The 16,856-nt window shown below is 33.4% G+C and overlaps 1 protein-coding gene across 8 annotated transcripts in view; it reads right to left on the bottom strand.

Annotated features, from left to right (window-relative positions):
* The window catches only part of Ca-alpha1D (Ca[2+]-channel protein alpha[[1]] subunit D), a 401,670-nt gene that overhangs the window by 21,421 nt on the left and 363,393 nt on the right, over nucleotides 1–16,856 (bottom strand). For all 8 annotated transcript variants that reach the window (XM_089106801.1, XM_089106795.1, XM_089106796.1 and 5 more), the window contains 6 exons: nucleotides 15,308–15,512; nucleotides 11,851–11,987; nucleotides 7,684–7,785; nucleotides 6,036–6,140; nucleotides 3,654–3,703; nucleotides 506–574 (listed from right to left, as the gene is read on the bottom strand). In XM_089106801.1, the coding sequence (XP_088962927.1) occupies nucleotides 506–574; nucleotides 3,654–3,703; nucleotides 6,036–6,140; nucleotides 7,684–7,785; nucleotides 11,851–11,987; nucleotides 15,308–15,512 (668 nt within the window). The remainder of the gene's footprint in view (nucleotides 1–505; nucleotides 575–3,653; nucleotides 3,704–6,035; nucleotides 6,141–7,683; nucleotides 7,786–11,850; nucleotides 11,988–15,307; nucleotides 15,513–16,856) is intronic.

Here is a 16,856-nt window from a genome sequence, read left to right as displayed (position 1 = left end):
GCGGGTTAGGGGGGTTCCAACCCCTCCCGAAATGTTTTTTTGACTCGTAAAAACGTAACAAAAATGGATATAAACAAATTTTGTATACGTTTTTTGATGTTTTTCCGTGTACCCCCCCCCCCCGAAAATTTTTTTTGAGTAAAAACCCCTCCGAAAAAAAGTCCTGGGTACGGTCTTGGATGAAAGGAATCGTATTAGCTGATAACCTTCAATATGACATATGCCTTTTAACACAGAGACATCTTTGTTTTTTCTCTCTATATCAATAATTACTAGAGCCGTCAGTTAATTACATCATTTTAATTATAATTAACACATTTTGGAAGTAAATAATTTTTAAATTGCAGAAAACGTCTGGCATCTTTCCTACCTTTTTTTCGCAGCCTATGGATACTTTCATTGATATAATTTTGTACCCAATTCATTGTTGAATTAAGTGTGCCGATATAACATGCAAAAACATCAACAGCTATACTAAATGTTAGATTAAAACAATAAAACTTACATGTAAGTGCTATTGTTATTGGCACTTTTTATGCGTAAAGGTCGCATTGGCATTCCCATTTCTTCATCACTGGAAACAAATAAAAACATAAGAAACAGCACAAACAAAAAGAACACAGTATACACAGAAAATTCTGGTGTTTTTTTTCTAGCCCCATCTATGCTTTTTTATTTTTGCTTAAAATGCATTCGTTTTCTTTCGACGGGAAAATTTGTCTTGATTTGAGGTAATTAAGCACCTCGTCCCATTAAAATATGAAATAAATTACATAATTTTCAGATATGAGCGATTAATTTTCATGGATGGGGGAGGGAGGGGCATGAGCCAAGAAATTTCTTAGGGCAGGGGACGCAAAATGTAAAAAAGAACTATTTTCATGTTTTTTGTCTGTATTTTGACAACATTTTCAACCTTGGTGAATCAGGCCCTCATGAAGGAGGTCAACATCGATCTTGAGCACAGGCAAAATTCGTTATGTCCCACCTTTAAGAGTAAACGTAAGATTCACTATGAAAACAATAACAAGCATAAATTAACATTTTTGAGCTTTCATTTAAACAGAGATTTACGTAAGTATTGGTTCATTTAGTTTTTCGTGCAGCCTGTCTCTGAAAAAAAACTACTGATGTTGTCTAATATTACCAAGCAAAATAACAAAGCTAGGCCTAACTTTAACCATTCCACTACCGCAAGGTGACTAATTTGGATATTCAGATAATACACGAAAAGTATAGGAAGCAAAAGCAGCTCATCTCTAAGAAAAACAATTAATATCATATACTACACAGGAAAAACCCAGTAACTAAAAGTAAAGAGTGACATTAAAACTTCAAACGAACTGAAAATTATCCTGTATATAAGTGCAGAAGAACTCAGTAAACTCACAAAATACCGGTAGCTTTTCAAATCCCATCTATTATTTAAATACTCATTGCTGGTGATTCTGTAATTTCAAATTTATTACGACTTCTTCAACTAAAAATATTTACCGAATTTTAACAATAGAGAAAGGGGAAATAATAAAGTTTAATTTTTAACTTAAAAACTAAATTAGGACTCTTCTTCTAAACAGTATTTTGTTTCTTCACTCCCAATTCTCAAAATTCAGTTGAAGTTTTTAATAAATGTAAAACCCAGCATAATTATTGCTGATTTTAGTATATTATATTTACATTTTTTGCTTCAAAGGTTATTTTTCTGGTTTCCAATGAATTTTTACACAGAACTATCTGCTACAGAAAAAAAAAGTATTCCTTCTCTTTTAATATGAAAATTTGTCTTGACTTACAACATTTACGTATCTCTTATAATTAAAACATAAAATAGATTACATCATTGTCATATCTAAGAAGTTAGTTTACTTGGAGAGAGAGAGGAAGAGGGGCATGAGCCAAAAAAATTACTTTGGGTGGTGGACCCAAAGAGCCAAAAAACAATTTTTAGATTTTTTTTCCTGTACTTTGGCAACATATTCAACCGTGTTAAAGGCGGCCCAACGTGGCCTTTTGCAGAGGCGAAATTCCTAATGTCCTTTCTGTAAGAGTAGAAAGTAAGATTCATGATGAAAACAGTTACAAGTAAAAATAACAGAACATTTTGAGCTGTCATTTAAACAAGAGATTTACATAAATATTGATTCATCAATTTTTTGTCTCTTTTACACTTTTTGAAGCGCTTACCAAAAGAACCCTGGGAATTTGAGCTTACTTTTTCTGGGATCAAATAAGGGCTGGGACCAAATTTTAGTCGCAAAAAAATCAAAATATTTGTCAGGGGTCCGTCTACTTTTTTTCTCAGATTACAGTAAATTCTATTTTAAGATTTGAAGCAGAGGTGATTTTAAGCACCAACAGCGATTGGCTAAATTCCAAAATATACACGAGAAACTAGAGCAACTTACCCTTTAATAAGGACATAACAGATAAGGCATTATTCCCAAAAGAGATTATTTAAAGAATTTTATTTTATTACTAAGGTTTTCAAATGCTAATATTGGCAATGAAAAATTGGTACTTTGGCAGGAGATCAATTTTCTACTCAAGTTCTTTTATTGAATTAATTACTGAACTAATTACTTTCATTTGAAAATGAGAGATTTCCAGAAATGTATCTTTGCATTCTTATAATCCACAGTGTTATTTGTAAATTTGATATGAAACTTTAACATAAGTAAAAACTAGAACTATGCAAAAACAAAGATCTACAGTGATGATATCGAGTAGCTTTTAGTGAAACTTTCGTCAACCCTAACAAATCGCATAACCAGTAACAACTCAAAATAAACTTAACAAAATAAACTTAAAAAAAAGAATTTGAACACACCTAAAAATGAAGTCAAAATCATTCAGCGATTGAAATAAAATTGTTATACGAAGAAGTTTCTAAAAAGAAAATTGAAAAGTTAAGTTAAAAAATGAATTTCGGCGAAGTTCAGCAAAACTCTAAATCATATACCCCTTTTTTAAACTATCTTTCAGGAAAATTTATTTCATCTAATAGTTCATTTTCTTTTTTTAAATATATGTAAAAGCTACATCTACGCAAAACACTCTTTCAGAGGCCTTAGGGGCAATTTGCTTCCCCCAAAGGCGCGTGACCAGCTTTCCGGTTCGGAAGTGGATGGTTTCAACCTATTTTGGGGGGATTTATTATAGAAAAGATATATGTTAGAAACAGTGTTAAAAAAAAACACTTGATACACACCCCAGAAAAAAACACTGCGTTACTTGGTGGAGATGGTATCCAACGCCACCCCTGGCAACAATACTGTTCGTGTTTTCTCTAAGAAATTACAAAAAGACCTTACTTTAAATTACAAATATATCAGAAAATTTTGCACCAGAGCCTTGACCAGGGCTTTCAAACTTACCTTCTGGCGACAGCACCCATTTAAAACAATAGTACTACACGACATTCATTAAATATTGTTTATCATAAGTAGATATAATATTTCAACAAACAACTTTACTTGACTTATTTCAGATTTTGAGTAAAAAAAAAAACAAAAAAAAAAAACAACTAATTACTACTATGGTATACTAAAAGTTCCCAAAATACCTATTTAGCAAATGTAGGTCTAGGCCTGTTTTAAAGAACATGCGTCCCTTATTTTAATGTTTAGTATACATAAAACGTGTTCAATACTCACTATTGAGAAGAAGGAATTGGAATAGGTGGTCCATATGTCCCAGGAGTTAGCTACAAAAGAATGAAAAAGTATAAAATAAATTAAAATCCAAAGCCATATTTAATTTCAAACTATAGACTTCACCAATTTGGAAATGAATGATTTTAATACTATTTCATAATATCACTATTGGCTCTCAGATTGCGTATAAAAATTCTAAAGAAAGAAAAAAAACTTTTTCACATGCTGACCAAAGATCTGCATTGCGAAGGTACCGATCTCCTGATTCAATGCTATCGGCCGGGAGTGCAGTGGTGGTTGGAGGCAAATCATCCGAAGCGTCCCGTGTTTCCCCCCCAGATTTCTCCAGGTCCCCATGTAGAGCTGGGTCGACTCTAACTGAGCTTACAGGGTCACGCCATTGACCCCCGTTCCAAACCAAATAACCAGCGACAGCGAGTTCGCCCCCTAGTCAATACCTCACTCTTTACGCTAAGTTTGTTTAGTACTTTCAAAAGAGCTATCGATTCTAATTAAACGGCCTTTGTGATTCAGGGGTCATTCTTAAAGAACTGGAAAAAAATTCAAACTTTAGCGTGAAGAGCGAGGTATTGACTGGGGGGTGAACCCCCTCACATACGTAATAATTTCTGTTCGTTTTAAGTTTTAATGTTGCTCCTTATTTTCAGTTGAAAAAACTTGTTTTTTTTTTAAATTTAATTTCATTTATAAAAGCTTCAGTTTTATTATCTTCCCCATTTACCAATTTTCCTTTTCTATATAAGAAAAATTGGATTTTCACATATTTTGGTTTAAATTTACCATTTAATAATTTATTGGGTGCAAATTATTGCAGATTGTTAATTTTTGGCCACCGGAATGTCAATTGTTATGATACAGTTTTCAAAACAAAAGCTTTCTTTAAGGAAAAGTCCATTTTTCCAAATATCGTTAGCTTTTTAACTTTCCACATTTTCTAAATAGTCGGATATTAGGAAATCAATCTAAATCAGAGCCTGGGTAGTAAATAAATAATATCTATAAAATTAAAAAAACAAACAAAGTAACATCGGATGCAGCAAAAGAAAGAATAGATCCTTGCAGGCAAGAATCTCGAAAAATGTCCGCTGTAACTATAAGTAAAACAATTTTACAGCAAGATATTTTACACCCCTTAATCCTTTTTAAGATGACGTTTCTACTGCAATCTAGAGTTGTTAATAAAAAACTAAAAACAGGAAAACCATTGCTAGCTATTATATTATAAATTTTCTTAGCTTTTTCACGCATTCCTGTATAGCAAAGATAGCAGAAGTGTAATATTTATATGCAGTGACTAATTGGAGATGAAAACTGTAAGCTTAAAAATATAATAAAAATATAGAATAGCAGAGACATGGTTAAGGAAAGTTTCACAAAAATAAAAATAGACCATAATCTATTTTAAGATCAGTTTCTTTTTTTAACTTCTTGATTAACATCAAGTTAAATATCAGAGCCACAAATCAAGCTGAAACCAATTTTATTTTTTTCAGCAGTGATCTTGATTGTGTCAATATTTTTCTCATCTTAGGGATAGCTCAGCAAAATACTTTCATGATTTTCTAATTTCAGTGATGAAAAACCTTAAATGTGTAAATAAAACTAATCGCTCGTTTTAGTATACAATAATTTTAATTCCTAGGATATTCATAAATTTTTGATGATTAGCCACTTTGCAAGATTTTCTTAAAATAGAAAAAAATATATGCAGTACTTAATCAAGTATAAAGTGCATCATTCAAGCCCAGGCCAGGATTTAAACATTGGCCCATGATTTTTTTTTAAATAAAAACTGGACTGGTATGATTTATCATCAAAGCGCCAGATGCACTTTGCTGTTGCGCAGCCTATTCCCAGAAAAGTGATTTTAAAACAACATAGAAATTCCTTAGTCACATATAAACTGGCAGATGTCTTCCAAGAATGGCAGCTGAAAGTTCGACATCACTTCTTTCTTGCATTAGTTTTGGCTCATCCCTCATCAGCTGCCTTTTGTTCAGGGCTTCCATTATCCCTGAATTTTTGGAGATTTCCCTGTATATCTCTGTGTTTACCCGAAAAAATTGCTTTGGCCTAGGGCCACCAAAATGGTTGGGTCAAGGGGCGACAAAGATTTAAATATGGCCCTGCTCAAGCCTATTCTAATGGAGAAGATTGCCCAAACTATTCAAGTTCTGTCTATATTTTCAGCGTTTTATGGAAATATAGATTTATACAAATAGAGTTGCAGGTTTTTGATAATCCAGAATCAGCTATATTTGTGTGATCATTATGAATTGGTTTGTAGAAATGGTAAACAGGTACCACTAATCATCTTTTTGATCTATTAGTTTTTCTAGTATGAATAAACACAGCACAAACCTTCAAAGGAGATATAGGTACAGATGAGCCAGGTATTGGACGAGACCGCTGAGCATGACCTCTTCTGAATGATGACCAAACACTCCCAAATAAAGTGTGGTTGCGCTGCGATCAAAAATGAAGAAAATAAGCATTAAAAAGTCAAAATATAAGAAAATTCAAAAGATAAAAATGATGGCCGTCCTTGGATTAGTCAAGCCAGAGGGTCAAAATTTTGATTTTTGCAATGTAGAAGTCAGAATGAGGGATTCAAATTTTGTAGAAAATTTGCCGACTACGAAAAGCGAACATGACTCGATAGTTGAAAGCTAACTTTGCCAGCACCACCTTTTCTTCTAAACGATGAAGCTACCTTCTACTGGGACTCACAATCAGTATTTCCTTGCGAATAACATACGATTTAATCGCGGAAATTACTCTATAAGCTATAGTAGGTTTCAAATCGTATATTTCTTTGAATCAACACAGTACAATATACTCACCAATTTATAACAAGGGAGACATTAAACTACTAATTTTAAACTATGCTTAAGATTTCGAAAACTAAAAAAGCGCATTTTTTTTTATCCAATTGAGCAATAGCTGTATAATTAAAATTGCATTTATGTTTGATCGCATTTAGCTTAAATTGATTGACTAGTAATGACTTTATTTTGACCAGATAAAAAATGAACAAAGAAAGAAATAATGGATGTATTGTCATGTGTATCTGTATGTGTGTGTGTGTGTGTGTTACAATTACAATTTGTTAACCCATGCTTCCAATAAAATACACAGGGGGAAAAAGGAGGGATACCACAAGCAATCCAAGTGATTCAATCAAAAAATTTTTTTTTAGAAAAATAGTAGTTCTTCTCAGATATCACCACAGTTAAATCATATTAATGTTCCACATTATAAAAATAATGACACAAAATAATAGACAATCCTACGAATCATGAAACTATTTTTACATAGCCCTCCGATATTTGTGTATATACCCATCACCCAAAAGGGATATCCATGTGAGCCCCTGATGCATTCATTTTCATTATTTTCCATATTTTGGCTTCAGGACAAGGGCATCAGATTTTGCAGCAGCAGATAAAAGCTATATCCAAAGAAAATTATGGATGTAATAAATTGTCAGCTATAGAATGATTACTTTATGCACATGTTACCGTGAATGTCCAAAATCTGGTTAATGTCAAAAGTCACTGATGAATTGTAAGAGTTAGATTATCTCGGCATGAATTTAGTCCACATCTCGAATCAACTTTATAAGTCTTACCCAAGCCAAGAAAATAAAAGTCAAAGTTAAGTTAGATTAAATTTTGTTAGCTTAGGTTACGATAAGTCATATTAGGTTAAATTTGGTGCAATTTGGTTCTAAATATCAGAAATGGGTTAAAAACCTAACACAAGCTAACCCAGCCTAACCTCACCAAACCTAATCTATTCTAACATAGCCTTTCATCGTCAAACCTTACATTAAATTGAAAAAGTTGACTGGTAACACTGACTAAATCCAAGGAGAAAAAAGCTATTTTGGACATTCACCGGTGAATGTCGACATTCACTAATTTGAGGACATTCACGATAATAAATATATTAACTAGTCGCCTTCTCAGGTACATGTAACCTATTTTAATGCAGTTTCATTACTTACCCTATGCATTGGCTCAGGCTCAGCATCAATTAAATCGTCCAAATTGCCTGATATGGCTCTTTTCAGCACTGGGCCAGCCTCGTGAAGCGTACGTAAACCAGCCTAGAACGAAGATAGTTTGCATTGAATTACTTTTTCGGGCAGCAAGGGACAAACTAATCACCAAGGATCACATTTAGTCCCGCAAATAATTGATCGCTTAAAAATTTGCCTGCTTTAAGATATTGACGAATCGAATTTGATAATCTGTTTAAAAGGACTTTTATTTCAGGTATTTAACTTTAATAACTTTTTTACTGTTTCAGCATGTGCTTTGTATTACAGTTTGTCTGGGATATATTGAGTTTGAGTTTCCACCAATTTAATTTAGACCAAAAGTATGTTTATTATATAGGGGAGGGAAGTAAATGTTGTTTATACTATTGGAAATTAAAAGGCTCATTAAGGTTATGAATATTTTGTAGCTTTGTTTTTCTGTGTCATAAATCGTGAATAGTAGCAGTGCAACTATGTAGTAGACACGGTTAACTGGGGATACGCAAAGATGGGGGGTGATCATACAACTCCCCACCCATATAAGTTTATACTACACAATTCCCCACAGGAAAAATCTCCATTTCATAAATCCTTGCCCCCATAGCCCGCCCCTATACAACACTCCACCAGTCAAAATTACACAATAGTGCTTAATGAACACCAAAGTCAATTTTTCCGTTTAACGGTCATTGATAACAGTTCTGAGGTTGAGACTGTCTTTTTGAAAACAATGTTCATATTTGACAACTGAACTAGAGAGGCTTGAAGTCACTAATTGGAAAAACAAGGCTAAAAATAAAGTGTCTTGATGTCTTAAATCCAATGTCATTAATGTCTTAAAACATACTACATTACGTAGCCTAATTATTTTACAAATGGCTCGGATTTTCTGCCTCAATTTTTATCTAGGGTTTGTGTGGATTTTAGGGTCTAGAATTGTAGGGTTTTACATATTTAAGGCTAATATTTCATTAAACATTTTACTATAATATAAAATTGCTGCTATAATATTTTATACATGAATGCACATTGCATCATTGCAATGATTCATATCTGGGGCTGATTCTGCAATATAGAAGTCTAAGGTAGTATACAGCAAGTGCATATTTCACATGCGACTTTTGATTTTTGCCCAAATTTATATTTAAGGCTTCCTGAAGTCAATAACTAAAAATATGAGGTTGAAACTACAATAATATTGACTTACAATGACTTACAAAACGCTTAAATATCAACTCTAGTGAAAATAATATACATCATAAAAAATATGAACTTAACATGTTTTGTTTTTGGGATTCTATATTGAAACATTAACCTTAGATTTATAGTGAACAGGATCAGGAATCCTTCGAAACAATCATCAGTAGAAATCGGAAGCCATTTGTGGAACATTAACCTTGGATTTATAGTGAACAGGATCAGGAATCCTTCAAAACAGTCATCAGTAGAAATCGTAAGCCATTTGTAAAACATTAACCTTGGATTTATAGTGAACAGGATCAGGAATCCTTCAAAACAGTCATCAGTAGAAATCGGAAGCCATTTGTGAAACATTAACCTTCGATTTATAGTGAACAGGATCAGGAATCCTTCAAAACAGTCATCAGTAGAAATTGGAAGCCATTTGTGAAACATTAACCTTGGATTTATAGTGAACAGGATCAGGAATCCTTCAAAACAGTCATCAGTAGAAATTGGAAGCCATTTGTGAAACATTAACCTTGGATTTATAGTGCACAGGATCAGGAATCCTTCAAAACAGTCATCAGTAGAAATCGGAAGCCATTTGTGAAACATTAACTTTGGATTTATAGTGAACAGGATCAGGAATCCTTCAAAACAGTCTTCAGTAGAAATCGGAAGCCATTTGTGAAACATTAACCTTGGATTTATAGTGAACAGGATCAGGAATCCTTCAAAACAGTCATCAGTAGAAATCGGAAGCCATTTGTGAAACATTAACCTATTTTTTGGGTCATATTTGTAATTAGTGACTTAAAAAAACCTTGAATATTATTGTAGTGGAAATCTAACATCGTTTGTAAAACATTCACTTCCGGTGTTTTAATTTTCGTCGGCTCTTTTGCAATCTGAACCATAAAATCGTAGTCAGCGAACTTAAACCGCTAATTTAGCCTTTAATAGAACTTGGAAATGTCATAGTTTTTAATGGCGCGGGAACTGAGTCGGGGAAATAAACGCTATAACAGACAACTACTAAATTCTCAGAAGTTCCAAATTCCAAATTCACAGCATTTGCAATCTGAATTCAGTTGCCAAGTTAGTTTGTTTGCCCTATAAATCCAAAATGTTGCCATACTAGGCACAATACTTGTAGGCCCAGATCAACTAGGTGCGGGACAGATTGGAAGTTTTTCGTGGGCTCTCTTCTATATACATTCTAAAATTTTTAAGCTATATATATCTATATTTTTTGCGTCATATTTGTAATTAGTGACTTCAAAAATCCTTGAGTATCAATATGCTGGAAATCTAACGTCGTTTGTAAGACATTCACTTCCGGTGTTTAGCTTTGTGACGGCTCTGTTGTTAAATATTGATTCTCATTGACACTCTTGTCTTCTATCCGAGGCTGTTGCCCCAGTGAAGCACGAGGTTGATTTAAATCATTCTCCACTTATCGGGCTTTCATGTAACTTTTAGCATAGTTGTTTGTGTCTCGCAATATTTCTTTCAAAGATCCATTGGGTAACGAGAGATTTCATAATTTAAAGGATGTACAAGGCGTTCTTTAACAGATTCATCAGGGTCTGAAAAGTACATTAAGCTATACGAAGGTGGATAAAAATCGCTTTCAGGGGTCTGTGACGGATGTGTCACTAAATGAAATCTGTGATAAATTTGTCCAGCTACTTTGAAGCTGAAAACATTACGACTATTGATGGTTCTATCAATCAATCGATGGTTCGATCTCGCTTACGTTGAATGTAGCTAAAACAAAACATGAGTTCTAGTTTCGTATTTGTGCGTGAAACTTGTTAGAGAGAAAGTAATGTTCTATTACAGGCCAAACCAATTCATTTAGAAATTGTGGAGGCGGCAATGTCATTCGACCAAGCAGGCATTAAACCCTTCAATTGAATTTCTTTGTTGAATACTCTTTCCTCGGGAAAAAGGAGGACTCCTCAGTGAATATATACAATATTGAAGGGTCCCAATGATTTGTAATTAACACTTGCGTTGTTTACGACATCTTCGTTGTTTTTTACTGTTTTTTTTTTACCGCAATTTGTTGGCACCGAAGATTGTCAATTTTGATGGTCTAGGTTGTTAATTTTTACCTTTGTATTTAAATTTCTCAGCTCGTTATCTAGATGTTGTCTTATTTGATGATCCAGATTGTTCATTTTGAGCTTACATTTTGTCCTCTTTTGTCCTTTTCTGTCCTCATTTTGAGTTTACGGTAATTTACGTTATTATCCAATAGATATTATGAAACTCGCTGAGAATTTCTTTTAAAATTTACTTAATCGAATATTAATACATGAAATTACATAATTCTAAGTTTTGGTTTTTAAAATTTTTCTAAAACTGTTTGAATATGTAATTTCCTTACGTCTGGCCTTTCAATTAATATAATGGCTAAACTATTCAATCTATACTGATTTATTGTTGATATCAGATAGCTTTTTATTAGTTTTATCCTGGAAAATTATCTCTCTCCAGAAGCAACTCTTACTGGAATTGTTAAGAATATTTCACAATCTCGAAAAAAAATTGTTTCATTTTGATGGCAGCGTGGGGCCCGAATAGGCCCAATCGTTATAGTTACCCTTTGTTTCGCCCTGAAAACTTGCGAAAAAATGTAAATTAATTAAAATTGCTCCTATACAAACAAATGTATGTTCGAAAAATAGATGGTGTTGATGAAAATATAGGTGAGCATTTCTGCTATGGCAAGTTTCGAAGAAAAAACCGAAAAGAAAAAAATCCCAAAAGGGTGAAAAGTAGTCTGAGGTTCCCGAGAACGGGAGAGTTTCTTATTTTGGTAGTGTTGCACCTCCAGAAACGAAACTAGGAAGATTAGTAGTCGTCCCGTGCCTAGAACCCCTTACTAGTAACACATAAAATTTCATTCAAAAGAAAACTCTATTTTGTTGGGTTTCTTACCTGGAGAGTAATAGTAGATGTATCCCCTATTCCATCCGGATCTTTGTAAATTGCCTCTTTTTTCTTTTTAAATCTTCTAAAATAATCTTGAATTAAAAATGTTGCATAAAATTTTCCAACTGTAACTTCATCTTCGTCTGTAAAGAAATAACCACAAATAAAACATTGCTATTCTAATACCAATCCCATACGGTTCAGTCAATTCAAAAAGAGACAATGTATTAATTTTCGTTGCTGAAAACAGGTATTAGTTTCACTTCGGATAGAGCTTCTTCTTGTTGGGATAATCTTGTACTTGTCTTGTTTGACATTTAAAGCATTTCCTACAAACCGTTAAAGTCCTACTAATTCCAGTTGTGGGTAATACTTAAGGCTCAAATATCCACTTATGACCAGTGGAACGCATATTTAACGCTTTTGTCGAACCAATTGAGAAGCTTAATAACAATTAATACAATTTACAAAAATATAAATTAACTGAAGAGCAATAAACATAACTAAAATTGTTCGAAATTTCTGGAAAAATCTTCAACCAAATTTCAGCCATTTATGCCAAATATGGATGAAATATTGAAGAAGATATAGAATATTCGAATATTTGGGAAAAGCCATTACTTTAATGCAATGACTCCTAAGCTTTAATTTTCTAACAATTAATTTCTTATTAAATACTGACCCTCTACGTCAAAAAAAACTCTACGTCTGAAGTTTGTTGCCAAAGGAATGGAAATTGAGAAAACTTCAAAGATTTAATGAAAATTAAACATATCTTATTAACATGACGGTATAATATAAGTTATTATTAACAGAGCAGAATGAATCAGCAAAATAACAGAGCGGAATGAACAGATGCATCAATAACTCATACTAAAAAAAACATGCTGTGTTTGGCCATAAATTTGATCGTGAAAAATTACAACGGTTGTTATTAAATCAGTGCTAACAATCAATTTTGTGATATTTTTTTTATTGGTTTAAGTTTTCATTATTTTTGAAAACCAATAATTTTCAAATCATAGGCAGCGCTCTAGCGCTGCCTAAGTAATGAACGATGTGGGCACAATGTGTTTTTTTTTCTCCATACCCGGGCACTTCGTATCGAAGGAGTTGTCCTAGAAACTTCGAAAAATTCTCATTCGATTGGAAATTGGAGTGGCTAATGCCTTTTTATAGTCAAAAGTGATTGGAGGGCAACTAGCCCCCCCCCCCCCTCACGCCCATCATTCCCCCAAACACACCCAATCAAAATTTTGAGATAGCTATTTTGTTCAACGTAGTTGATTTCCAGATAGAAAATATGTCTTTGAGAAGGACACTTCCCCAAAACCCTCAGGGCAAGGGTTTTAAGTTATGCCCTGAGGGCATATAAGGTTTTTATAGAAGGTGTTTTCGTAGAAACATCAAAACAGGCTCATTCGATTGGAAATTCAAAGGGCTAGTACCCTTTTTAATAGTCGAAAGTGATTGGATGGCAACTAGCCCCCCTACGCCCATCAATCCCCCAAACATATCCAATCAAAATTTTGAGATAGCCATTTTGTTCAGCGTAGTTGATTTCCAGATAGAAAATATATTTTTGAGGAGGACACTCCCCAACAACCCTCAGGGCAAGGATTATAAGTTATGCGCTTGGGGCATATAAGGTTTTTATTGAAATCTTTGTTGTAGAAACTTGAAAAAGGGTTCATTCAATTTGAAATTCAAAGGGCTAGTGCCCCTTTTAATAGTCGAAAGTGATTTGAGGGCAACTAAACCCCCTAACCTAACATAAACCAGAGACACCACACACACAAAGACGACACACACACATAGAGACGACACACACACAGAGACGACAAACACACAGAGACGACACACAAACACAGACAACACACACAGTGACGACACACACGCACAGACGACACAGACGAAGACGTCACACACACACAGACAACACAAACACAGAGACGACACACACACAAAAAAGACACAGACACAGAGACGACACACGCACAGAGACGACACATACACACAGAAGACAAACACACAGAGAAGACACACACATAGAGACGACACACATACAGATAACACACACACAGAGACGACACACACACAGAGACGACACACACACAGAGACGACAAAAACACAGTGACGACACACACACAGAGACGACACACAGAGATAATACACATTATCTCTATATACATATAGAGATGCACTTTATTTGGACTTTACTGAAAAAATTTAAATGTTTTTACTTTTATAACTTTAATAAATCAAATAATATTAACATTTTGATTACTAAATATCAGTATGTGTATATTAAAATGACAATGCACATTCATTTGTATTTTTTCAGTAAAGTGCAAATTTTGTTCTGGCCTTGGGAAGGAAGAGGGGTGTTGCGCCCAACTTATGTTAATTTCTTCTCGTTTTGAGCTTGACTCGGTTATTTATTGTAATTTCTGTTCAATTTGGGTTTCATTTATTTATCGATGCTGATTTGTGGTAGTTTCACGCTTGGTAGATTATTTGATTTGATTTTTGCTCTTTTTTGTTTAATGGAGTTCTTTACTTTTGTTTGAAAAACTTATTTTGTAGAAAAAGTTTTTTTAATTAATTAAATTAAATCGCTATCGACTTATCTTATTGACACTGAGTCAGGAACTATATCCAATCGACATATTCTTTCTTTGGATTTCGCAACAAGTTATAAGTTACAAGCCCTACCAAAGGTCGGAAATGCAAAAACTTACACCACGATATAGGAAGCATAATCCCGTTTGGAAAAAAGATTTCTAGTCCTCAATTATCGCGAGTTTAAAAATTGATAGATGAATATTAAGTTATTAAAAAAATTAACCTTTAACAAAAATTTTTAGGTTTTCGAGAATCTGCGTTGGGGGCCATTATAGAATAGAACTTGGCCATTCAAGATATTTATTTTGAAACATCGGTTCTACATACCATTGATACATAATGTGCGACTTAAGTTTCTTGTTTTATTTAATTTATGATGTAAAAAATGCCAATATATAAAAAACACATACGACAGTTATTTAAAGAATGAATAAGATAATATCTTTCAGGTTTTTATTCCCAAAATATTCACTTCTACTTTTAACAGCCCCTCTCAGGATCAAGCCGTCTGATGCTAACAACGATGCAGCTCTAGTTCTTCTCTACCTGAATCTATTCAGAAGTTCAGTATTCACTCTTTGCCTTCAGGTTCTCACTTCTGTCAAATTTGGAGATTTTGTTTTAGTTTAGAGACTAGAACATCACTTATTAAATAAAATGAGGCTTAATTGATTACTCGGATATGATTTTGTTGCTTTGATTGATTATTGTCGTTCGTTTCGCGTTCGGCTTATTTCCACCATAACCGGCTGCTTAACGCAAGACACAATAGGCCCTGAATTTTCATGTTTTGTATTCATAATAAATAACTATATTTAACTTGAAATTTTGACTTACTTCCAGGTGGTGGGACAACTTGGTCTAGCAGCTTTGGACTTGTTCTCTTCCAAACTTTCTTGATTATCGACCTTAATTCTTCGTTACAATCATCTATATTACCTTCTGTTTTTATTTTCAATGATGTTCTAACCACAGCAAATAAGGTGGCGTTAAAGTTGACTGTTCCATCACTGTTTAGAGGCATGTTCATGGAGACAAGACGCTGTAAAAACGTTCAATTCATTCAAAAAGGTGTGATGGGAAAAGAAAAAGCTAAACAAAGATACAGAAAGATAAAAAAGGGAGATACCAACTGAAATTCCTCCCTTTAGTATTAAATGTATTGCACCGACTCTGACACTTTTTGATGTTGAATTAAAAACTATAGACCGTTGGCGGAAGACTCATGTTGAATTAAATACCATAGAATGTTGGCGGAAGACTCTCAGCTCATAATTTTGGTTTATAGATCCTTTTCATAGGAATTTCACAGGGTCCTATGTAAGCATTTGTAAAAAAATTATAATTTCATAATGGAAATCATAAAATGAAATCTAAAATTCAGCCTATATTCGCTAAAAGATCTTATGCGCAGCCAGCATGAGGTTTTCTACAGCATGAAACCAAGTTACGGCAACTCTCAATCTATTATAGGATTAAATAAAAAAAACAACAAGTTTTTTTAACTGAAAGTAAGGAACGACGATAAAACTTAAAACGAACACAAATTATTCCGTATATGAAAGGGGCTGTCCCCTCCTCAACGCCTCGCTCTTTACGAAAAAGTTTTTCATTGTTTAAAAAAAAAATAGTTGTGAGAAAAAGTCAAACTTCAGCGTAAAGAGCGAGGCGTTGAGGAGGGGAAAGCCCTTTTCATATACGGAATAATTTCTGTTCGTTTTAAGTTTTAATGTCGTTCCTTACTTTCAATTAAAAAAAACTGTTTTTTTTTATTTAATTTTTGAACGTTTTTGAATTAATGCAGGTTTTGATTTTGGCTCACCGTACATGAATAAAAAAAAAAAGATAATTTTACTTTTATTTGGTTAAAGGGCTTTCTCGAAACTTGTTTAATTTTATTTACGAACGTTTTTATTAGTAATAAATATATGTAACTTACGAATTAACTTACGTAACGAACCTCTATATTCATATATTTTTAATGCGTATATTAGAGGGCTTACCTCCTAGTCAATACCTCTCACATAATGTTAAAGTTCGACATTTCTTTCGATGTAACAAACATGACCTCTTTATCCCCAATGCTGTTAGTTAGAATAATTAATTCTTACTAAATTGTAAAACAGTCTTTGGCTTAAACAACGATTTATAAACTAGTGGATAAAATTTCTCGTATACGCCATCTTTTCTGTCGTTTTAAGTTTTGATGATGCTCCTTACTTTCAGTTAAAAAACTTGTTTTTTTTATATATAATTTCTGATCTTTATTTAAATAATAGTCTTCATTCAGTCTTTGGACAGTTAACATCTTAAATAAAAAGTACATTCCACGGATTAACTGTTTACATGTGACAAACCTAGACAAGGAGCCGATTGATTTTTGCGT

Source organism: Artemia sp. Qi Xiang Cuo, chromosome 21 (assembly GCF_049724085.1).
Source record: "Artemia sp. Qi Xiang Cuo chromosome 21, ASM4972408v1, whole genome shotgun sequence".
NCBI classification, from domain to species: Eukaryota; Metazoa; Arthropoda; class Branchiopoda; order Anostraca; family Artemiidae; genus Artemia; species Artemia sp. Qi Xiang Cuo.
This window is presented reverse-complemented; position numbering and strand designations above follow the sequence as displayed.